This window comes from Oncorhynchus masou, chromosome 18, assembly GCF_036934945.1.
Source record: "Oncorhynchus masou masou isolate Uvic2021 chromosome 18, UVic_Omas_1.1, whole genome shotgun sequence".
Classification (NCBI taxonomy): Eukaryota; Metazoa; Chordata; class Actinopteri; order Salmoniformes; family Salmonidae; genus Oncorhynchus; species Oncorhynchus masou.
The window spans coordinates 7,283,804-7,306,930 of NC_088229.1; the positions used below are offsets into that span (position 1 = coordinate 7,283,804).

Genomic DNA, 23,127 nt, shown 5'->3' on the forward strand with positions numbered 1-23,127 from the left:
CCTCAAAACTTGAGACATCTTTGACATTGTGTTGTGTGACAAAACTGCACATTTTTAGAGTGGCCTTTTATTGTCCCCAACACAAGGTGCACCTGTGTAATGATAATGCTTTCAGGTGCATAGATTATCTTAGTAAAGGAGAAATGCTCACTAACAGTGATGTAAACAAATTTGTGAGAAATAAGCTTTTCGTGCGCATGGAACATTTCTGGGAATGTTTTATTAAAGCTCACGAAACATCGGATCAACACATTACATGTTGCGTTTATATTTTTGCTCAGAATAAATTAGGGCCTGCCCTATACAGACAATGCTTAATTTGATAGAGCCAGACACAGGCAGGGTGGAAGTGGTAGCCTACATCTCTGAGGGAGGGAGGGCTGGGTCTTGTGTTAAGACATCAGAAAGTAAAACCACAGCACGGCTTATGTTCTAAATCTACGGTGAGTACATCAACATCTTCCTATGTGACTTTATTTATGAACAACCAAAGCCTTTAACAGACTTGGGTTTTGTGACATTTCAATTTACATAATTTTTAAAATTATTTTGTTGTTCTCTTTGTCCTGACTGTCACTACTTGTCGATGTATTTTGATATATTTCTGCATCCCCTATTCTGACAGGAAGCTAGTTGAAGCAATAACAGACGAGAAACCTAACACACTTCCTGTCAGAAATCAGAAGAATTTTGTTGTAAAAGATGCTTTCAAATGTTGCCGAAACGTGTCTCTTGGTAAATTGACTAACTTAAAAGGCACAGAAATCTCATGACATATAGTTTGACTTTACCTATTACCGAGAGAAGATGGAACAGAACTTTGCTGATTTGTTAACGGATGCATTTTCAGGTAAGCATTTTGCAGGTTGAAGCTAGAGCACTGCAATTTCACTGACAGTACAATCATTTCCTGAAAGTTACAAGAAATATATTATTGCTTGGGTTTTCTGTCATTATTCGCCATGTTGATGTTGTTGTTGCAGACACATCCCTCCCATCTTTCCCTGAAGGAGGGTTCGACTTTGAGCCTCTTGATTTTGACGAAGCCAAGACAGAAATGTCCTCTGGAAGATTACCAGTGCTAAGAGAGGAAGAGGAAGATGTGGATGAAGGACAGGAAGAGGAAGAGCCTGGTGGAGAAACTGGAACTGTACCTGACCCTATCTCAGTGAAGACATATGATGTGAGTTTGACTGAAGAGGATACACAACATATTGATGATGAGGAGAAGTGGGAGGAGGAGGAAGAGGGGGGCAAGGAAGAGGAGGGCAAGGAAGAGGAGGAAGATGAAGAGGAGATCACCTCAGGAGAAGAAGAGGACACAGGAATAGAGAACATTGGCTCCCCAGGGGGTAGGTCTGTGGTCGTTCACTACGACGAAGAGAATATAGAAAATATCGTAACTACAGGACAACCTTTTGACCAAGAGGATAGGGAAAACCCTAACATCAGAAACATAGAGCAAGGTACTTACGAGAACAGTGATGTGAGTAGTTTTGAGGGTGTTACTGAAGATGGCACCATGGAGATCACAGCAGATATAAGTGAAGGGATTGAAGAAGAGGAGAGACCGACAGCTGAAGAAAACCAAGAGAAATCATCTGATTCAGACCTGGAGGTCCTGACAAGCTCTATCACTGAACACCAGAGAGAAGAGGGAAAGAAAGGAGTGAACTTACTCTCCCCACATTTTCCCCATGAGAATGAAGAGGAAGAAGAGCAAGATGAACCTGGAGCTCCAGAGATTGTTTCTGATTGTCCTGATCCCGCAGCAACACAGAATCTGCCATCTATTATGGTCAATACCTTTGTGGAACACCCGCTTGAGGTGAAAATGAAGGACTTCCTAGGGGATGACCACCAAGAGGCGGGTGAAAGCTTTGCAGATTACCCCTCTGACTTCTTTCCAAGTGAATACGACAAGGATGGAGGGAAAGGGAGCGAGCGAAACAAAAATGGGAGCACAGTGTCTAGTCCCTCTGAGGGTCATTTAAACATAGACGAGAATGTCGACCCAGAGAGCGAGATAACCGAGCAGAAGGATAGCCATGTACAGGGAGAGGAAGATGAAAAGGTTGATGTGAGACCTGCTATCTCTCTGAGCGTAGAAGGCAAACAAGATTTTGCAGATTGTGCGATGTGTAATATCAATATTGACATTAGCATGAGCAAGATTATTGAAGACAATCTTGAAGCTGATAGCTCCACTGATAGCTCCACTGATAGCTCCACTGATAGTTCCAGTGAGGATGAGAAGGATAATGAAGAACACCCAGCCCTGCCAAGATACCAGGCTCTTCCTCAGAGAGACTGCAGATGTGATGTTTTACCTCTACCTGACTGGGAGGGTGGAGAGGAGAACATCTCCAAGCAGAGTGTTGCCGACCTGCATCTTTCAGACACCATCTGTGATGTCCCCACTTTTACCCTTCACAGTGAGGCTGGATTCAGTACAGCAGACGTAACCAGGTGTAACAGGGGTAAAAGGACTACAGGCAACATGTCATCATCTGACTCCGAGGATAATTTTCCGGGAGAATTTTGTACGTTGGAGACTGAACTAAGAAAGGACAAAGGGGAGACTTGGATTTGGGGTAAAGAGGAGTATCTTCGAGAAATCCCGCCGGAGCTAGAAGGAAAGTTGGAGAACCACCTTCACACCAATATAAACTGGGACACAGGGGATAATAACGTGGACAGGAGTGGTTTCATTCTAGATTACAAGTACGAGGGGAGCGGAATCACAGTCGGAGAGGAACAATTTGCAGATGATGAAGAAGAGGAGGAGAGGAGTTGGAAACAAGAGAGGGCGAGAATCGAGGCATTCTACAAGTTTTATAATGACGAAGAGGAGAAGGAGGCCATGGAAACAGAAGGTGCTTTTTCAAGGAGGAAGCCTAGAGTTCAGTTCTGCATGGATCCCCTGCCTCAAGTCATTGAATATACAGACAGGTAAGATAAATTGCCTACATAAAATTACTCAAGACACCCGCCAACCAGGAAATGCTTATTTCTACTTGCACAAGACATGTAATTTGTTCTGTCACTGTGGTAGATAGATACGTGAAATAATTTCCTATATTACTGTCTGTCTACTACGTTCTTAGCAGCAGTGACACGGATTTGGTCGACAGCTCATCTGACAGAGATGAGGACCTGGATTCTACAGCAAGGCTTGAAGTGAGAGCTCTCTCTCTCTCTCTCTCTCTCTCTCTCTCTCACACTTAGCCATCAGCAGCACATGACAATGCAGTGTGTCTATTTCAGGAGCAGCGTGAGCCTGAGACTCAGGAGAGTCAAAAGCCACAAGGAGAACTACAAGATCTCAGCAAAATACCTCAGACACACAGCAAGAGAGACTGGGTAAGTCTTTACCCCACAACTTTCTGTCAAAAAAAGGGGCTTCATGAAATTGATGGGATTCCTCTGACACACTGTGTTTGTGTAGTGTCTGAGGGTGCTGAAGTTCCTGCTGAAGATGGCCCTTTTGACATTGATTGGACTTTTGACATTCTGGTGGACAACAGACCTAAAGGACTTGGACTGGTGATCTGGACCAAATACAGTTTTTGCAAACGACTGTACTGTATTGTCAATATGCCTATGCCTGAAAATAATTAGATAATAAAGTAGCAGCAGCTAAGTAGAAAATGCTTACTTGTAAGGAAAATACTCTCTCCTTATACTGTAGTTGCTGTCACTTTTATTTTCATCATGTCCTCATCTGTTTTGATAATAAAAAAGGGACTATTCATATTCCCATTTAACTTTAAGGTTCAGCATTTTATATATTGTTTTACATCACAGATACCAGAAAGCTTGGCTTTTCCACACAAATATAAGCCTTATTGTCTAAATTCTCTGGTACTATGTGACTCTTGCCAGAGCGTAAGATATACCTAAGAAGCTGCTGTCACGGGTGAATGATTTTTTTAAAGAGGAACCTGAAACAACGTTGTAACAATAATTTAAATAGAATGAATCAAACGGACATCCGCCATTCAGGTCAATGACGGTCTAATGATCGGACTGATGGTCATTGGGAGTGTACCCACCATAGGAGCAAAGCAGGAAGTAAAAGCAGGAAGTGCACCCATCAATATAAATCAAATTAATTTTATTTGTCACATGCTTTGTAAATAACAGGTGTAGACTAACAGTGGAATGCTTACGTATGCTGTGGATTTGTTGATCCAACTCAATTGACATTACAATACGTACATTCTATTGCACGAGCCACATCAGGTAATATAATGTAAATGAACAACTCTACATTACCATGGAAATTATCGCATCACAATAACAGGCAGCCATTGCGAGTGTACCAGTCAAACTGCCAGGGTAGTACCAAAGACAGTACAGTATGAAGAGGGGCCAAAACTGCTTATCCAAATAGATTTTTTTCTATTTCTTAAAAAAAAAATCAAAATACAGATCAACAATTTACATTCTTATTTTATCCAAATATAAATCCCCGATGACACTTGTAGCCGACGTTAGCTAGCTAATCTCAAGCGTAAGAAACACGTCGTCGGGTCTAACGGTCGTCTCGCACCGAACTGCGCATGTGCCAACCGTCAAGTCAAATGCACTCCTTCGATTAAAATCTCGTTTAACGAAAATGAAAAACTTTCCATTTTCATAAGCGTTCCCCAGAAGTCTCGCGATGTTACCCCTCTGGGTTTTTAGAAACTTTATGGTTTGAGGGTCCAAGTCCGTTCTATTCATAATATTTCTATGGTAGCAATGTGTGGAAGTGGGTGGTGCCAGAACATTGTTGATTTTTGCAAATTAAACTGTAGTTAATGTAGCCAGTCAACACGAGTAATTTTCCGTTGCAATCAAAGAGCAAAATATATAGGCGACAGTATGGCCACACTGAGAAGTAAGTCTGACCAAGAAATCAGGGAACTGTTGGACGAGTATGGAATTAAGCACGGGCCTATTGTTGGTAAGTCATGCTTTCATGTTTTAACGTTAACGATAGCTAGCTAAGCTTACCCAGCCCATAGCTGAATAATGTTTTAGCTAGCTACTGTAGCTAATAATTCCTAGCCTACTGAGTAGGCCTGCCTAATAGACTAACGTTATGTTTATGACCAGACAGTCTCAAATGTATTGATGATATTATAATAGTCATGTAGCAATGGTTTCATTGCATTACTGAGCCACGTCTAACATTTCTGCATTTTTGGAGACACTACAAGACCCCTGTATGAGAAGAAGCTAAAAGAGGCCATGGCCAAAGACAAGAAAGTCACAAAACCATCCTCAGACAAAACCTTCTACAGAGAAGAGCGTAAGTTATACATGCATGATAACTCAATGCTACATTATGCATACATATACTATCTTTAGACTGAGCTAAGTGGAAATCAGGAATTATAGTTTTTTGTCGTTTAGCAGAGGCTTTTATCCGGTGACTTACAGGAGCAATGAGGGTAAAGTGCCTTGCTCAAGGGCACAGAGACAGTTTTTCTTTTTCTTTCTTCATTTCAGAGGAAGAAGTCACTTACGTTACCTATCGGACACCAGTAAGTATCCAAACTTGGGTTGATTCATTAGTTCATAGTTGCTTCTACATTGTAAATATGAATTTGTTCTTAACTGACTTGCCTAGTTAAATGAAAAATAAACACATTTTATAGCTGGAAAATCAAACAGTCTTACCATCCAATATTATTCTGTTTCTCATATTTGCAGGTTATAAGCGAAGGACCTTCGGGAGATGGAAAACCCTACATGAGGTCAAGACCAGAGTATAGTGAGATGGACTTTGTGGATGAGTACGTTTGTTTACAGATTTTTTGTTATCCAGTGTTTTTTTTTTATGGTCAGTTGATTTAAAGTGGACCAATAAAAACAAATCCACTTGTTTCTCTCTCCTTTGCAGAAAACTCTATTCGAGATCAAGACCAGAGTACAGCAGCGGAAGACAATACGTTGATGAGTGAGTCTCTTGTTTTGAAAGATTTCTAATTGTTTATGTAAAATAAGGTTTTCATAGCTTGGTCCCAGATCTGTTTTTTTTCTGCTGTCTTGCCAAGTCCTATGGTCATTTTTTCCCTCACCCATCTACACACAATACCCCATAATGACAAAGTGTAAACACATTTTGAGCAATTTTTGCAAATGTATTAAATTAAATACAGAAATCTCATTTACATAAGTATTCACACCCCTGAGTCAATACATGTTAGAAATCACCTGTGGCAGTGATTACAGCTGTGAGTCTTTCTGGGTAAGTCTTAAGCTCTTTGCACACCTTGATTGTACAATGTTTTCCCATTTATTCTTTTCAAAATTCTTTATGCTCTGTCAAATTAGTTGTTGATCATTGCTAGGCAACCATTTAAGTCTTGCCATAGATTTTAAGCAGATTTAAGTCAAAACTGTAACTTGGCCACTCAGGAATATTCACTTTCTTCTTGGTAAGCAACTACAGTGTAGATTTAGCCTTGATTCAGGTTGTCTTGCTAAAAGGTGAATTAGTCTCCCAGTGGATAGCAAACTGAAACTAGGTTGTCCTCTAGTTTTGCCTGTACTTAGCGCCATTCAGTAAACATTTTTTATGAAAATGTTTTAAAAACTCCCCCATCCTTAACGATTACAACCATACCTATAATATGATGCAGCCACCACTATGCTTGAAAATATGGAGAATGGTACTCAATGTGTTTTGGAAAGATTTATATTCTGTACAGGCTTCCTTTTCACAGTGAATTAGGTTAGTATTGTTGATCTATCCTCAGTTGTCTCCTATCACAGCCAATAAACTCTGTTTAAAGTCACCATTGGTCTAATGGTTAAATCCCTTTGCGGTTTCCTTCCTCTCCGGCAACTGAGTTAGGAAGGATGCCTGTATCTTTGTAGTGACAGGGTGTATTGATACAACATCCAAAGTTTAATAAATAACTTCACCATGCTCAAAGGGGATATTCAATGTCTGCTTTAAAAAAAAAATGTGTTCCCATCTAGCAATAGGTGTCCTTCTCTGTGAGGCATTGGAAAACCTCCCTGGTCTTTGTGGTTGAATCTGTGTTTTGAAATTCTGAGGGACCTTACACTTATCTGTATGTGTGGGGTACAGAGATGAGGTAGTCATTACAAAATCATGTTTCAACACTTACTGCACATAGTAAGTCCATGCAACTTATGTGACTTGTTAAGCACATTTTTACTCCTGAATTGATTTAGGCTTGAATACTTATTGACTGAAGATATTTCAGCTTTTCCTTTTTATTATTTGTAAAAAAAATATATATATAAAAACATTCCACCCTCACATGTGGTATTGTGTGTAGGCCAGTGACACATCTCAATGGAATCCATTTTAAATTCAGGCTGTAACACAACAAAATGTGGGGAAAGTCAAGGGGTGTGAATACTTTCTGAAGGCACTGTATATACACTGAGCAAAACATTAAGAACACTCTTTCCATGACAGCATTCACCTAGTCAGTCTATGATCCTTTATTGATGTCCCCTGTTAAATCCACTTCAATCAGTGTAGATGAAGGGGAGGAGACGGGTTAAAGAAGGATTTTTAAGCTTTGAGATTAAATGAGACATGGATTGTGTATCATTCAGAGGGTGAAGAGGGTCAAGACAAAAGATTAAAGTGCCCTTGAACGGGTTTTGGTAGTAGGTGCCAAATGCACCGGTTTATCAGGGCTGCAACGCTGTGGTTGTTTTTCCACACTCAACAGTTTCCTGTGTGTATCAAGAATGATCCACCACCCAAAGGACATCCAGCCAACTGGACACAACTGTGGGGAAGCATTGCAGTCAACCACAGGAGGTTGTTGGCACCTTAATTGGGGAGGACGGGCTCGCGGTAATGGCTGGAGCCGAATAAGTGTAATGATATCAAAACACATGGTTTCCATGTGTTTGATGCCATTCACGCCGTTCCATCCATTATTATGAGCCGTCCTCCTCCCAGCAGCCTCCACTGCAGTCAACATGGACCAGCATCCTGGTGGAAAGCTTTTGACACCTTGTAGAGTCCATGTCCCCGACGAATTGAGGCTGTTCTGAAGGGAGGGGTACAACCTAATATTAGGAAGTTGTTCAGAATGTTTGGTATACTCAGTGTATATGGAAACTGACCTATCCCCTAGCTAAGAGCCTGCTTTTTTTGTGAGACTAACCCCAACCCCCCCTGTTTTCAGGCCCCATGTCTACAACACACCATCATACTCATCCTACTCCAAACCAACACCTGTGGTGAAGTCTGGAGGTGTCGTTGTAAAGGAGGAGAAAACAGAGAGTTCTGGGAGACTGGTCCCTCTCTGGATCCAGTTTCTGGTCTTCCTGATCGTAGCCGGGTTCCTCTACTTCATATTTATCAACATGGAGTCCGTAGAGAGTAGCCCCTTTAACAGAATCCAATGATCACATTTTTACAAAATATGGGATATGTTCATTAGGCAGAACATTTTAAAGAAAACAGTCCAAAATGGAAGTAAAACAAACAAAAAAATAACTCGTCCAATAATAAAATCACACATTTTCTGTTGGACAACGTTTTTAAAACGTTTTGCTACGGTGTGAATGAATATGTCCTAGTGTTCATATTTTGACAGATGAATTATGAAAATGCCATGCCTGTCATTCTTTGTGCTTGAGGTTTATATAAAAAGGTGACTGACATTGGATTCTGCCAAAGGAAAGCCAGAACATTTCCTCCCGTCCAGACTTGTATTTAGTTACCAGATGATGTATAGTATTCTGTTATCATACAACTATGTTACCAAAACTATGTTACCAAAATAGGGTGCTTCTACTATGGGTAATAGTACTGTGAGAAAGTGTCATCACTATCTTCATCATCTCCCAAAAAAATGTAGTGTCCACAGCTCATAGTAAATACATCTACTATATATATATATATATATATATATTATATATGTGTGTGTTAGTATCAAATCAGAAATACACTATATACACAAAAGTATGTGGTCACCCCTTCAAATTGTTGGATTAGGCTATTTGTTGCTGACGTGTATAAAATTGAGCACACAGCCATGCAATCTCCATAGACAAACAGTAGAATGGCCACTTTCAACATCAGTTCCTCACATTTTTGCCCTGCTAGTGCTGCCCCAGTTAACTATAAGTGCTGTTATTATGAGGTGGAAGCGTCTAGGAGCAACAACGGCTCAGCCACAAAGTGTTAGGCTACACCAGCTCACAGAACGGGACCTGAGTGCTGAAGCGCCTAGAGTGTAAAAATCATCTGTCCTCGGTTGCAACACTCACTATCGAGTTCCAAACTGCCTCTGGAAGCAACGTCAGCACAAGATCTGTTCGTCAGGAGCTTCATGAATTTGGTTTCCATGGCCGAGCAGCCACACACAAGTATAAAGCTCACGGCCATTGGACTGAAGCAGTGGAAATCAGTTCTCTGAAGTGATGAATCACACTTCACCATCTGGGTTTGGTGGATGCCAGATCGCTACCTGCCCCAATGCATAGTGCCAACTGTAAAGTTTCGTGGATGAGGAATAATTGTCAGGGGCTGTTTTTCATGGTTCTAGTCCCCTTAATTCCGGTGAAGGGAAATCTTAACGCTACAGCATACAATGATATTCTAGACCATTCTGTGTTTACAACTTTGTGGCAACAGTTTGGGGAAGGCCCTTACCTGTTTCAACATGACAATGACCCTGTGCGCCAAGCGAGGTCCATACAGAAATGGTTTGTCGATATCGGTGTGGAAGAACTTGACTGGCCTACACAGAGCCCTGACCTCAACGAACACCTTTGAGATGACGCCGACTGCGAGCAAGGCCTAATCGCCCAACTTCACTAATCCTTGTGGCTGAATGGAAGCAAGTCCCTGCAGCAATGTTCCAACATCTAGTGGAAAGCCTTCCCAGAAGAGTGGAGGCTGTTATAGCAGCAAAGGCAGGACCAACTCCATATTAATATCCATGATATTGGAAAGAGATGTTCGACAAACAGGTGTCCACATACTTTTGGTCATGTAGTGTATTATGATTTGGTAATGGCTATTTGTGTAAATGTCCTGACACAATGTGCTATCTAGTTGTATAGTCTGGCTTAGTCAGCCATACGCAGTATCCTCGTATTCTCTCTGCATCCTGGGGGGGGGGGGGGGGGGGGGTATACTACACATCAGCAATGACTCTTGCCTGACTATTGTGAAAAGCTGTATTTATTTGGAAGATAAGCTTGAAATGGGCATGGTCTGATTGAATCAAAAACACAAGTTAAGCTTTCTTCATGAACATGAAAATCAATTTGTTATTTTTGGTTGTTTTAAAAATGACATTAGAGTTCTAAATTCCAAGGTTCTAAATGGCATTAAAGTTGAAAATGAAGTGCCTTAGCATTTTGACCTGTTAATGGTTCCATTCGCACTATTATACAAATGCAATTGCTGTGACAGGTGTATTGTCATTCAAATGTTCAGTGTGAGAGGTGGTTCTGTTAATTGTCTCATGGTGATGTCACAAGTACATGTTTCTACACCTGCAGTATCATTTGTAATACTCACTTTGACGTTACCATACACTTGTCTGTTTTTTATCAGAGATCACTTTGGTCATGCAAGAATGTTTATTGAGCACAGGCCGCATCCCATATGGCACCTAGTGGGAATAAATAGGATGCAGTCTACAAGTAAATACTTTTCAGCAAGACAGTAACTATTAACATATTTTGTATCCAGCCATTTTGAGTCATTCCTATGAATTTCCCAACTTTAAAATAAATGTTTCTGTATCAAACAGAATTTCTGTCATTTCTTTCTTTAAAATGATTGAATACAGGTTAGTAGAGAATAAAATGTGATCACAGAATATAAATATTTTTTATTTATTCCCAGCAACATACGGTGAACAGAACTTAGTGATAGCGGCGAATGTGGTAACTGAGTGAAATATAAAACCCTGACACCCATAGATTCTAGATACTAAATGGCAAACTTTATCTACTAGAGATGGACATCAGCTAGTCAGTCTACTAGAGATGGACATCAGCTAGTCAGTCTACTAGAGATGGACATCAGCTAGTCAGTCTACTAGAGATGGACATCAGCTAGTCAGTCTACTAGAGATGGACATCAGCTAGTCAGTCTACTAGAGATGGACATCAGCTAGTCAGTCTACTAGAGATGGACATCAGCTAGTCAGTCTACTAGAGATGGACATCAGCTAGTCGGTCTACTAGAGATGGACATCAGCTAGTCGGTCTACTGGAGATGGACATCAGTCAGTCTACTAGAGATGGACATCAGCTAGTCGGTCTACTAGAGATGGACATCAGCTAGTCGGTCTACTAGAGATGGACATCAGCTAGTCGGTCTACTGGAGATGGACATCAGCTAGTCGGTCTACTGGAGATGGACATCAGCTAGTCGGTCTACTGGAGATGGACATCAGCTAGTCGGTCTAGTGGAGATGGACATCAGCTAATCAGTCTCTAGTGGAGATGGACATCAGCTAATCAGTCTCTAGTGGAGATGGACATCAGCTAGTCAGTCTCTAGTGGAGATGGACATCAGCTAGACGGTCTCTAGTGGAGATGGACATCAGCTAGACGGTCTCTAGTGGAGATGGACATCAGCTAGTCGGTCTCTAGTGGAGATGGACATCAATTAGTCTTGCAAATTCTAACTTCCAGATCGATCCGATCCTGGGCTTCCGAGGCTACATCATAACTACTACCTAACTATGGTCGCTCGGGTCACCTCTACTGAAACATAACTACACATTTATCTCACTAATCATGGACTGTTATCTGTGAAAACAACAATTCATGATCCTTGATGTAGCCTCGTGTTAATTTACAATCTTGTAAAAAAAAAAAAAAATGGATTCAACTAATAGTGTAAATACACAACATATTAACAAGAGACCTGAAGAGAACAAATTTATTTCACAGTCAAAGCTTTGCTTGAATACCAGTATCATCAAAAACGGCTAGCATGGTCCCAGAACTGTTTATGCCATGTTGCCCACTCCTCTAGTCATTGTCTTACCAACAGTGGCAAAAGAGGACAAACTGATCTGGGACCAGGCTATCAAACTACTCCACCAATCAGGAGTGGTTGCTGCCAAGACTGAAAGCATCCATCCACATGCTTACAACCCGAAACATTTCGGAAGTTTGTGCTTATATTATGACAACTGTGACGTTTTTGAATGTTGTTCATGCACATATTTTTTTATGCGAACCGAACCCCTTCGTCGGTGATTGATCAATAGCAGAGATTATTCAGTAAAGTCTGTTGTCATTCAACGAGACAACGTTTGCGGTTCCAATTCATAAAAGAGACCCTCGCCTTATGCCCTTGGGGGAATCCCCGTCACCATCTTGGTGGGAGGTCCAAATGATTAGCAAGGGAAGTTTGCAACGTCAGCCCCTAGTTTTTAGACGAGTTTGCTTGTGTACAATTATGTTCACTTCGGGGCCTGAAACTCCCCATAATTAATTTGCGGCGATTGTACATCCACTAAGAAAAGTATGCCAAAAATTAAAACAACATATGGAGTCAACATACAAGTGTAAGTAAAAACGAATGTTAAATAAGTCCGAAATTGTTCTACTAATGAACATGAAGGCACAAACATGTCCCATAAAAGTAATGATGTTTTTGTTTGGTTAGATTTTGGGAAATGTATAAATAAAACATTTTCCTTCTTCGGAAGTTCCAACGAGGCAGGCTAATGTTATTTAGCTAATACACTTTCTAGCTATCATATAGTAGGCGTATATTAATAATTATATATTTAATGTAAGTAGACATGCAATCATAATTGACTGTGACGCATATAAAGCACCCACAAGCTTCCGGTGGCTGAAAACACAATCCTAACGGGATGAACGAGGGACGAATTTCCGGGCAAAGGGTGGTCTATTTAAAAATCATTCCTTCCTCCCTCGCCCTCCAAGTGTATACTCGTCTTTTGTCATGACACGTCATCACAAGTGTCCACTTAATTTCAATGCTGAGGGGATAGGGTGCTTTTCGGTCTTCAAACCGACATGTTGTCATGCACATTATTTTTATTGCGAAATACTGCACCAAACATCTTAGTTAGATGTAAAAAAATAAAAAATACGCGACTAAAGTCTCTTGAGAAAAAACGTATAAAATGCTGATTTCTTTAGTTACTGTATCTTAGATTAATTCAGACTATTGTGAGGAAGTGTATGCTGGCTACGGCGCCTCAAACTGGACAAACAGTACTACTGCCTCTTGTTTTCAAGCGAAGGTCCTTTAAGGGAGTTCGCGACCACACTCGTTCGGTTGCCTAGCCGAACTGAAGTATGCTGACGCCTTAAAGTGAATCAATCTTCAGTCCAACAAGTGTCCGCTGTTCTCTTGTTGACGTCAATAGTGAAAAAGTTTAACTGACCGTTAGTCTTATTCAACCATCATTTAACAATTAAAGTCATTGGCATTGGAACTTAGTGCTCAGTCGAATTAATGTCCAGTCTCGTCAGTTGTACCTGATTTTTTGTCATGAGAACTGGCCTAGAAAAGCCAGTGTCCCAAAGGGTCATTGTAGTCATTGTCCTTTTATAGTTAGTTGATTGTAGTGTTCATTACAGTGTGCCTGGTATATGTATGATGGCTTAACATATCTACCTACAAGTGTTGTTCTCATGTTCTAATGCAGGATTCTACCAGGTTCTAGTAGATGTCGTGTGTATGGCTACTACGTAGTGCTTTGGTACTTGTCTTGCGTCACTATCTCTGTCTGTGACCCATCCCTGAGGAAGGTTGTCAAGCTCAGGAATGTCTGCATTGTGGGTTCCATCGTGATGGTTCTCTCACAAACACATGGGCCTTCTCTTTATCCAATATATCTGCCCAGCTCATCATCCAAGGCAATGTACGTGTTGTCCACACCTGTTGGTCAAATCAGACATGTAAATAGATGCGTCAGTCTGTTAGTGGTTATACAGGGTGATTCTTCTAAATTAACTTGACCGTGGTAAGCAAAGCTAGCCAAGAACCCAAACTGATAAGCCCAGTTTCACCAGTGTTTCTATCCGTTAAGATTCCAGCAGAGTTTAAGTCAAATTATTTTCAAAGAGGAAAATATGGAATTGGGTTTACTTTCTGATTTGACTCGAATTGAAATGGAACTGACCCCAACCTGGATTCCAGGATAAAAGCTAGGAGTGAGACGATACAAGGACTCACAGGTTCTGGTCTCTAGCTCTAGCGCCAAGGGGTTCTCCCGTTGCTTGCAGAGCTTGACTCTGGCAACGATGATGATGATGAAGATGATGACAACAACGAGAGCCACGAGGAAGGCCAGAGCAGAAGCTAGCCAGCTGATCACCATAGGGCTCAACACTGGGTCTGGGTCTGATGAGGGTGGACGCAACACAGATGGACAGACAATATGAGAAGTGAGAAATGTTTTATATTACGGTCAATAACTTCCAGGTCTTAGGGTGGGTGGACACAAACAAACACGAATATACACTACGTGACCAAAAGTATGTGGATACCTGCACGTCGAAATCATGGGCATTAATGTGTACTTGGTACCCTTCCCCAGATCCGTGTCTAGACACAATCCTGTCTCGGAGCTCTACAGACAATTCTTTCGACCTCATGGCTTGTTTTTTTTTACTCTGACATGCACCGTCAACTGTGGGAGCTTAAAAAGACAGGTGTGTGCCTTTCCAAATCATGTCCAATCAATTGAATTTACAACAGGTGGAAACATCTCAAGGATGATCAATGGAAACAAAAAACTGCTGATGTACAACAACATTTTGAAATTTCATATTTTCTATTCTACTATTCTATTTCTATTCTACTATTTTGGAGGAAGTTGATCAGAGGGCTTCATCCCTGCCGTAGATGCTGACTGGCCTGCCCTCACCTCTGATGGAGACAGGAAGCGGTTGGCTCTCCCGGGACTTGAAGATTCTCCCGTCAAGCTGGACCATATAGAGGCAGTAATAGTAGCCCTCGTTGGAGAGCTGTGCGTTTGAGAAGCTGAAGGTGACAGCGGGAGTGAGGGCGGGCAGCGACTGGCGTACCGTGTCGTTGGAGCGGATCAGACGCAGCTGGAAGGAACCTCAATAAGGAAATAAAACAATTATGTTATCCTGGATAGTTTTTGTAAATGTAGCTATGTACTGCTTGTTCTTGCCTATATGGGACGGTTTTCCTGAGACAGCTTAGCACTAGACTAAAAAGCTTTCTTATTGGAGAATCTCCACTGAAATTGCTATTTAGTCCAGGCCTAGGCTTAATGTCAAAATAAACCAGACCAATTAGTATTAGTATTTGAAAAAAATATATGGTAAAATAAATCAAATCAATTAATTTATCAATCAATTAAGCTACCTCCAGGATACTGCTTCTCAGTGAAGCAGGTGATGTTGAAGCTGTGGCCTTTGATGACAGAGCCTGTGGGAGCCTCGATGGACGTGTTGTACCAGTGCCGAGGGGTGAGCAGCTCCACTGACGAGATGGGAGGGAGACAGGGGTTGTGGATCAATTTGACCCCGTCATTGAGTTTCAGGACAGATCAAGATGACAAAAAACAAAGTCAGTCTTTTTATTCTTTGTTAGTGGAAAAGATGTCAGGATCTCATGACAAAACCAAAATGATAAAAGATGAGTTCAGTAGGGAGAACAGAGTGAAACGAGGCAGTACTACCTGTCCTGAACTCGTCCAATAAAAAATACAAACAAGTTGTCCCTTTTTATGTGTCAAAAACATTTCTCTACATTGTGCCCTAATGAACTTTAAAGCATACTATAGTAAATCCCTTTTTCCTCTTCCATTGGAGAAAATCCCTTCCTTCTTCCTCTAACTGAACAGGCCCTAGATGACTCACCCACAGTGATGTTGATAGAGTTGCTGGGTGGAGAGCTAAGCATGGAGGAGGAGGGAGGGATACCCTTGATCCTGTACATACAGCTATAGCTGCCCTGTTGAGTAGTCTTCTGGTTTGGCAGAGTAAACTCCACCCTGGACTGGGCAAAGGTCACCCGCTGAGTCATCAACGGGTTGGCTATGCCCCTCTTATACAGGTGGAAGTCATTCAGGTGGTGGCCCGGTACCACAGTACAGCTGAAGCGAACCGCCTCCCGGGGAGAGAAGACGGTGTGAGGAGAGAGCAGGGACAGGGTGGGCATCAACAGTGTACCTGTCAGGGAGACAGAAAAATTATTCAGAAAGTATTCATAACCCTTGACTTATTCCACATTTTGTTATGATACAGCCTGAATTCAAAATTGATTAAACGTATCCTTTTTTTCTCACCAATCTACACACAATACCCCATAATTAAAAATGTTTAAAGAAAATGTTGCCTATTTATTGACAATGAAATACTGAAATCTCATTTACATAAGTATTCACACCCCTGAGTCAATACATGTTAGAATCACCTTTGGCAGAGATTACAGCTGTGAGGTCTTTCTGGGTAACTCGAAGAACATTCTACAACTGGATTGTGCAACATTCGCCCATTATTCGTTTGAAAATTATTCAATCTCTGTCAGATTGGTTGTTGATCATTGCTAGACAACCATTTTCACACCTTGCCATAGATTTAAAAACTCTACAGGAGTGGTGGGTCCCCCACTGGACGGTTGAGCTAACATAGGCTAATGTGATTAGCATGAGGTTGTAAGTAACAAGAACATTTCCCAGGACATAGACATATCTGATATTGGCAGAAAGCTTAAATTGTTGTTAATCCAACTGCACTGTCCAATTTACAGTAGCTATTACAGTGAAAGAATACCATGCTATTGTTTGAGGAGAGTGGTACAATTATGAACTTGAAAAGTTATCAATAAACCAATTATGTACATTTGGGCAGACTTGATACAGCATTTTGAACAGAAATATAATGGTTAATTGGATCAATCTAAAATGGTGCGCATACACTGCTGCCACCTAGTGGCCAAACTATAAATTGCACCTGGGCAGGAATAATACATTATGGCCTTTCTTTTGCATTTCAAAGATGGTACAAAAAAAAATACAAAACATGGTTGGTTTTTTTCTTTGTATGATCTTTTACCAGATCTAATGTGTTATATTCTCCTACATTAATTTTACATTTCCACAAACTTTAAAGTGTTTCCTTTCAAATGGTATCAATAATATGCGTATCCTTGCTTCAGGTCCTAAGCTACAGGCAGTTAGATTTGCGTGTCATTTTAGGTGAAAATTGAGAAAAAAAAAAGGGGGGCGGATCCTTAAGAGGTAGATTTAAGTCAAAACTGTAACTCAGCCACTCAGGAGTATTCACTGTCTTCTTGGTGAGCAACTGCAGTGTAGATTTGGCCTTGTGTTTTAGGTTATTGTCCTGATGAAAGGTGAATTCATTTCCCGGTGTCTGGTGGAAAGCAGACTGAACCAGGTTTTCCTGTAGGATTTTACTTGTGCTTAGCTCCATTCTGTTTCTTTTTTATTTATTTTTATCTTGAAACTCCCCAGTACTTAACAAATACAAGCATACCCATAACATGGTGCAGCTACCACTATGCTTAAAAATATGGAGACTGGTACTCAGTAATGTGTTGTGTTGGATTTGCCCCAAATGTAACATTTTGTATTCAGGACAAAAAAATGTATTGCTTTGCCACATTTTTTGCAGTATTACTTCAGTCCCTTGTTGCAAACGGGATGCATTTTTAAAAATGTTTTTTATTTTATTCTATACACAGGATTCCTTTTAAATTCTGTCAATTAGGTAGTATTGTGGAGTAACTACAATGTTGTTGATCCATCCTCAGTTTCCTCCTATCAAAGCCATTAAACTCTGTAACTATTTTAAAATTCACCACTGGCCTCATGGTGAAATCCTTGTGCGGTTTCCTTCCTCTCAGGCATCTGAGTTACGCCTGTATCTTTGTAGTGACTGGGTATGTTAATACACCATTCAAAGTGTAATTAAATAACTTCAACATGCTCTAAGGGATATTTTTTTACCCATCTACCAAATAGGTGATCTTCTTTGCGAGGTTTTGGAAACCTCCACCCTCCTGGTCTTTGTGGTTGAATCTGTGTTTCACTGAATGAATGACGTCAATTGATGAATGGGTGAAAACCAGATAGAAACTGAAAATTGTGCACATGACTTCACAAATATATTTGAACGAACTGAATAATGATGATTGTGTTTAGAACAACAGTGTAAGAATTGCTCTTCCTCTGTCCCATGTGCACAAAGGCTCACACCTTTACTTTGTCAGAAGAAGCTGTAACTGGACTGTAGAATCTGACTAACTATAACTGTTGTTACACTATAATGTTTTTAAAAGATAAACAAAAATTTTACATTAATTTTTCATTAAATTCTTACTGTAAAATATGTGTGTTGACTGAATATACGCGATTGGTGTCTGCTAAATTAATGAGTCGATGACGCAGCCATATATCCTCGGTTACTAAGCACAGATAAATACAACTCAAAACATGCTATTCTGTTCTTTTGAAATACATCGTCTTAGTATCATGTTTTTTTATGACCTTCCTAAATGAAAGCCTCATGTGGAGGCAGACAATGTGGTCTTGAATAGAGTGAGGGGTGCAGTGAAATACATATAACGAGTCGTCTGGTCTCTTTGAAGCGAGAGGAATTCAACAAGAGCCCCAAGTATTATTTCACAATAGCTGGCCTTATGTTATCTGCAGTTTTGAGCTGGGAACTGTCCCACTCCATGATAGACGAGCAACCACTCTTTGTTTATGTAAATGAACTGCATCCTTTTTTTTTGAAAATTGTCAGTCCACGTGAGGTGTAATTGCGCCATTACTCAAGTTCTCTCAACTACCCGCCAGCTGATTCTTTTTGTCCCGATGCAGGACTATAGTGCGAGAGGAGAGAGACTCTCAAGACAGAAACATTCACAGCTCCATTAATTTACAAAGGGATAGGTGTGAAAATCGCCCAATTTGTGCCAGGAATGGGTTTATCCTGCTGATGAATGAATGCATTATTATTATGTTACCGAACAGATGACAACAACAGAAAGAAGCATATTGTAGCATCTTGATTTACAGCATTTCCCTCACTCAGAGAACAACATTTTTTGCAAAAGTAGCCCAATTAGCTGGAGGGATGGGGCATCTTCTTGTTGCGCGGTGCTGAAGTTTCTAACTTCTGCCTGTCAAACCCATACAGCGCCGTGAAACCACTAAAATAATCCTAAATAAAATATCAACAAGTGAATGTAGAATGGAGCAAGTCACATTTGAATTGAAATAACCAGATGTAATTGAAACGACCAAATGGCGGCCTTTAACCATCCAAATATTTCATCCAATATTCTGCCCATGTTGGGATTTGGCTTGCTTGATCTTCTCCCCTTTCGCTTCCTATTGACCAAAAACGAAATATATAATTCCAGTTTAATCATGAAGTGTGCTCACAATTAGAAGTCGACCGATTATGATTTTAACGCCGATACCGAGTATTGGAATACTAAAAAAAAGACGACGATACCGATTAATCGGCCGATTTTTATTTATTTATTTAATTTGCAATAATGACAATTACAACAATACTGAATGAACACTTATTTTAACTTAATATAATACATCAATAATCAATTTAGCCTCAAATAAATAATTAAACATGTTCAATTTGGTTTAAATAATGCAAAATCAAAGTGTTGGAGATGAAAGTAAAAGTGCAATATGTGCCATGTAAAAAGCTAACATTTAAGTTCCTTGCTCAGAACATGAAAGCTGGTGGTTCCTTTTAACGCGAGTCTTCAATATTCCCAGGAAAGAAGTTTTAGGTTGTAGTTATTATAGGAATTATAGGACTATATCTCTCCATACCATTTGTATTTCATATACCTTGGACTATTGGATGTCCTTATAGGCACTTTAGTATTGCCAGTGTAACAGTATAGCTTCCATCCCGTTCCTCGCCCCTACCTGGGCTCGAACCAGGAACACATCGACAACAGCCACCCTCGAAGCATCGCTATCCATCGCTCCACAAAAGCCGCGGCCCTTGCAGGGCAAGGGGAACAACTACTTCAAGGTCTCAGAGCGAGTGACGTCACCGATTGAAACGCTTTTAGCCCGCACCCCGCTACCTAACTAGCCATTTCACATCATTTACACCAGCCTAATCTCAGGAGTTGATAGGCTTGAAGTCATAAACAGCTCAATGCTTGAAGCACAGCAAAGAGCTGCTGGCAAACGCACGAAAGTGCTGTTTGAATGAATGCTTACGAGCCTGCTGCTGCCTACCATCGCTCAGTCAGACTGCTCTATCAAATATCAAATCATAGACTTAATTATAACATAATAACACACAGAAATACGAGCCTTAGGTCATTAATATGGTAGAATCCAGAAACGATCATTTCCGGAAAACAAAACGTTTATTCTTTCAGTGAAATACGGAACCGTTTCGTAATTTATCTAACGGGTGGCATCCATAAGTCTAAATATTCCTGTTACATTGCACAACCTTCAATGTTATGTCATAATTACGTAAAATTCTGGCAAATTAGTTTGCAACGAGCCAGGCGGCCCAAACTGTTGCATATACCCTGACTCTGCGTGCAATGAACGCAATAGAAGTGACACAATTCCCCCAGTTTAATATTGCCTGCTAACCTGGATTTATTTTAACTAAATCTGCAGGTTTAAAAATATACACTTCTGTGTATTAATTTTAAGAAAGCATTGATGTTTATGGTTAGGCGCACATTGGTGCAACGACAGTGCTTTTTTCGGGAATGCGCTTGTTAAATCACCTGTTTGGCGAAGTAGGCTGTTACTCTGCTCAGCTTCAAAAGCCCTTACTAATAAATGGAGTAGAAGTGCTCAAAGATGCCCTCTGGTGGTTTGAACGAGCATTAACGGCAAGCACTGTAAACGCATACCGCACACTACACCATGGTATGACTCAACTTTAAATTGAGGAAGAACTGTACAAACACATCACACGCATATTATCAATTCTTAAAACATTACTATTGTTAATATGTATTACTTAATTACATTCCAACGTGGAAATGTTTTCTGTCCCATAACAACAACAAAAAACTATTTTTAGGTGTCTTTACCTCCTGAAGCATGGCTTCCCCAGATCTGTTTAAACGATTTCAACTGATCTGGTACCAGACTTTACTCCTGGGACTCAGTCTCACCTGAACATTTCACCCCAGCGTCATTATCATGGGTGCAGGTGGGGTTCCCGTTGACGACCCTGGGACATTGCGTCAGGCTCGTCTCTTGGCCCGAACAGTTGACGTGCCTCAGCCAGATCTCTCCGGTGCCCCTTCCAAACGCAGCTCCACGGACGGCTTTATCAGCCAGCCCACAGTCCAGCTCCTTGCACAACACGTCAGCATCTGTCAGGTCCCAGCCTTCGTCACACACAGTCCCCCACTGCTTCCCCTGGAGCAGCTCCACGCGCCCCGCACAGTCACTGTCCCCACGGACTAGACGGATGAACGAAAAGCCATCTGCAGCTGGAATTATTCTGAGTGACACACCATCTGCACCTACCCCATCCCAAGTAACAAGAGCACAGCCTGTATAACAAGAGCACAGCATGTACAAGAGCAGAGCCTGTACAACAAGAGCACAGCCTTTATGGGAACAGCAAGAGAAAGAGTGAGGAAAACTGTAAATTTGATCTACAATCTTGACAATACCTTCAGCAAAAGTAGTCATATTGATGTTAGCTGCTACAGTATCAGTACTCAAGGTTGTCTCTGATACTTAACTCATCACACAAGCATATTGAAATACTTAAACTAGCTCATTCTAAAATTAACAAGTTATACCACACAGAATTATTTATTTTTTTATATCGAATGATCACTGACCTACTAGTGTTGCAAGGACAAGTAGAATATTCAGCATCTTTGTCATCATTTAATTTGACCGCAAGTCGAGAGATGATTCTGCTGAAGTTGAGCTTGATGCGGTTTTCGGGGGGTTAACGGTCTACTCAAACTGCACCCAAAAGTGGAGTGGAGACCTTCAACTTGAGACCACTATAGTTGACTAACTAGTCAAATTACCGTAATACTGTCTGAAGGATTTCGGTGTGTTAGCCTGTAGTACAGCTGACTATAACATACCTACTCGCTGTCAGGCATCGAGCTACATTTCTTCAGTCACTGACACTGTTTGGTCATGCCTGGTTAGTTTAGCTGGCTAACTTCAGGTCCGGCCCGGTCCTTCCTTTCACATTTCATAACGTATATCAAACATTACACAAAATATCAAACCGAGAAAACTACTCCCATGTCGTAACTATTAATATTCTTTAACTACAAAACCTTCTTTTAAAGAACGCGAAAGTTCTATAGTTAAAAACATAAATTATTCAATATGTAGATACAGTATTATTGGTCATCGATCTATAATCACGCCAAGTTATCAGGGACTCCTTTCGAAAGATTTGTTTGAATTAAAAAAAAATAATTTAAACAAAGATTTCTTTTCGGAAAAAACTAGCAAGACACATATCCGCCTGGCGTTGCATTTACGTAATTACGTACGGAATTATACCAGTGTTTTGGGAACTACATTACCGTGAGCAACTATAGTGGAATCGGAGGTTCGCCTTCAAAATAAATGGCCGCCAATGAAACATGTAAACTGATTTTTTTTTAAATAATAGTGGAATCATGCCACAATTAGAGTAAATAATGGTGAACGTGTTTGGAATGTTGTTACATATATTCAACAAAACAAAATAATAAGTTCATTTTTTACAAGAAAAATCTGTGCAAATCGCACTGTGGATGTATTTGGATTCAGAATTGCGTTGGGGGCTTATATGCCTGGCCCTTGATCATCAAATCAACTTGTATTGATCACTTACACATATTTAGTAGATGGTGTAGCGAAATGCTTGTGTTCCTAGGTCCAACGGTGCAGTAGTATCTAACAATTCACAACAATACACACATCTAAAAATAAAAGAATGGAATTCAGAATTATATCAATATTAGGACGAGCGATGTCGGAATGGCATTGACTAAAATACAGATATATATATATATATATATATGAGATGAGTAAAGCAGTATGTAAACACTATTAAAGTGACCCGTGTTACATTATTAAAGTGACCAGTGATTCCATGTCTATGTATATAGGTCAGTAGCCTCTAAGG

At 40.5% G+C, this 23,127-nt stretch overlaps 3 protein-coding genes across 8 annotated transcripts; 2 read left to right on the forward strand and 1 right to left on the reverse strand.

Annotated features, from left to right (window-relative positions):
* Positions 1-369: 369 nt before the first annotated feature.
* On the forward strand, positions 370-3,773 carry LOC135503882 (uncharacterized). 3 transcript variants are annotated; one of them, XM_064922051.1, is made up of 6 exons: positions 370-443; positions 626-850; positions 984-2,952; positions 3,108-3,180; positions 3,268-3,363; positions 3,449-3,773. In XM_064922051.1, exons 2-6 carry the CDS (start codon positions 808-810, stop codon positions 3,548-3,550), a joined length of 2,283 nt encoding a protein of 760 aa, XP_064778123.1. In that variant the 5' UTR covers positions 370-443; positions 626-807; the 3' UTR covers positions 3,551-3,773. The 3 variants fall into 3 exon arrangements, with proteins under 3 accessions (XP_064778123.1, XP_064778126.1, XP_064778124.1); XM_064922054.1 differs by having other exon boundaries at positions 3,111-3,180; XM_064922052.1 differs by having other exon boundaries at positions 382-443; positions 630-850.
* A 98-nt stretch (positions 3,774-3,871) lies between these two features.
* LOC135503885 (emerin-like) lies at positions 3,872-10,762 on the forward strand. Its single transcript, XM_064922061.1, has 6 exons — positions 3,872-4,951; positions 5,198-5,299; positions 5,500-5,534; positions 5,704-5,786; positions 5,894-5,950; positions 8,175-10,762. The coding sequence occupies exons 1-6, from the start codon at positions 4,870-4,872 to the stop codon at positions 8,395-8,397; spliced, it is 582 nt and encodes a 193-aa protein (XP_064778133.1). The 5' UTR covers positions 3,872-4,869; the 3' UTR covers positions 8,398-10,762.
* A 483-nt stretch (positions 10,763-11,245) lies between these two features.
* Positions 11,246-22,490, reverse strand: LOC135503883 (uncharacterized). 4 transcript variants are annotated; one of them, XM_064922057.1, is made up of 7 exons: positions 21,827-22,490; positions 21,143-21,529; positions 15,847-16,158; positions 15,350-15,466; positions 14,880-15,077; positions 14,186-14,353; positions 11,246-13,888 (listed from the first exon to the last, which is right to left on the reverse strand). In XM_064922057.1, the coding sequence occupies exons 1-7, from the start codon at positions 21,873-21,875 to the stop codon at positions 13,833-13,835; spliced, it is 1,287 nt and encodes a 428-aa protein (XP_064778129.1). In that variant the 5' UTR covers positions 21,876-22,490; the 3' UTR covers positions 11,246-13,832. The 4 variants fall into 4 exon arrangements, with proteins under 4 accessions (XP_064778129.1, XP_064778130.1, XP_064778128.1 ...); XM_064922058.1 differs by having other exon boundaries at positions 11,246-14,353; positions 21,143-21,436; XM_064922056.1 differs by having other exon boundaries at positions 11,246-14,353; positions 21,143-21,499.
* Positions 22,491-23,127: the final 637 nt, after the last annotated feature.

What these genes read in the sequence shown, in the direction of transcription:
- LOC135503885 (XM_064922061.1), top strand. Translation starts at nt 4,870, where the DNA reads ATGGCCACACTGAGAAGTAAGTCTGACCAAGAAATCAGGGAACTGTTG. An exon ending in AACCTTCTACAGAGAAGAGC is followed by an intron (nt 5,300 to 5,499) that starts GTAAGTTATACA and finishes TCTTCATTTCAG; the next exon opens with AGGAAGAAGTCACTTACGTT. An exon ending in GGAAGACAATACGTTGATGA is followed by an intron (nt 5,951 to 8,174) that starts GTGAGTCTCTTG and finishes CCCTGTTTTCAG; the next exon opens with GCCCCATGTCTACAACACAC.
- LOC135503883 (XM_064922055.1), bottom strand. Translation starts at nt 21,875, where the DNA reads ATGATGACAAAGATGCTGAATATTCTACTTGTCCTTGCAACACTAGTA. An exon ending in TGTCCTTGCAACACTAGTAG is followed by an intron (nt 21,530 to 21,826) that starts GTCAGTGATCAT and finishes CTTGTTATACAG; the next exon opens with GCTGTGCTCTTGTTACTTGG. An exon ending in CGCTGGGGTGAAATGTTCAG is followed by an intron (nt 16,159 to 21,142) that starts GTGAGACTGAGT and finishes TCTCCCTGACAG; the next exon opens with GTACACTGTTGATGCCCACC.
- LOC135503882 (XM_064922051.1), top strand. Translation starts at nt 808, where the DNA reads ATGGAACAGAACTTTGCTGATTTGTTAACGGATGCATTTTCAG. An exon ending in ATTCTACAGCAAGGCTTGAA is followed by an intron (nt 3,181 to 3,267) that starts GTGAGAGCTCTC and finishes TGTCTATTTCAG; the next exon opens with GAGCAGCGTGAGCCTGAGAC. An exon ending in CACACAGCAAGAGAGACTGG is followed by an intron (nt 3,364 to 3,448) that starts GTAAGTCTTTAC and finishes GTGTTTGTGTAG; the next exon opens with TGTCTGAGGGTGCTGAAGTT.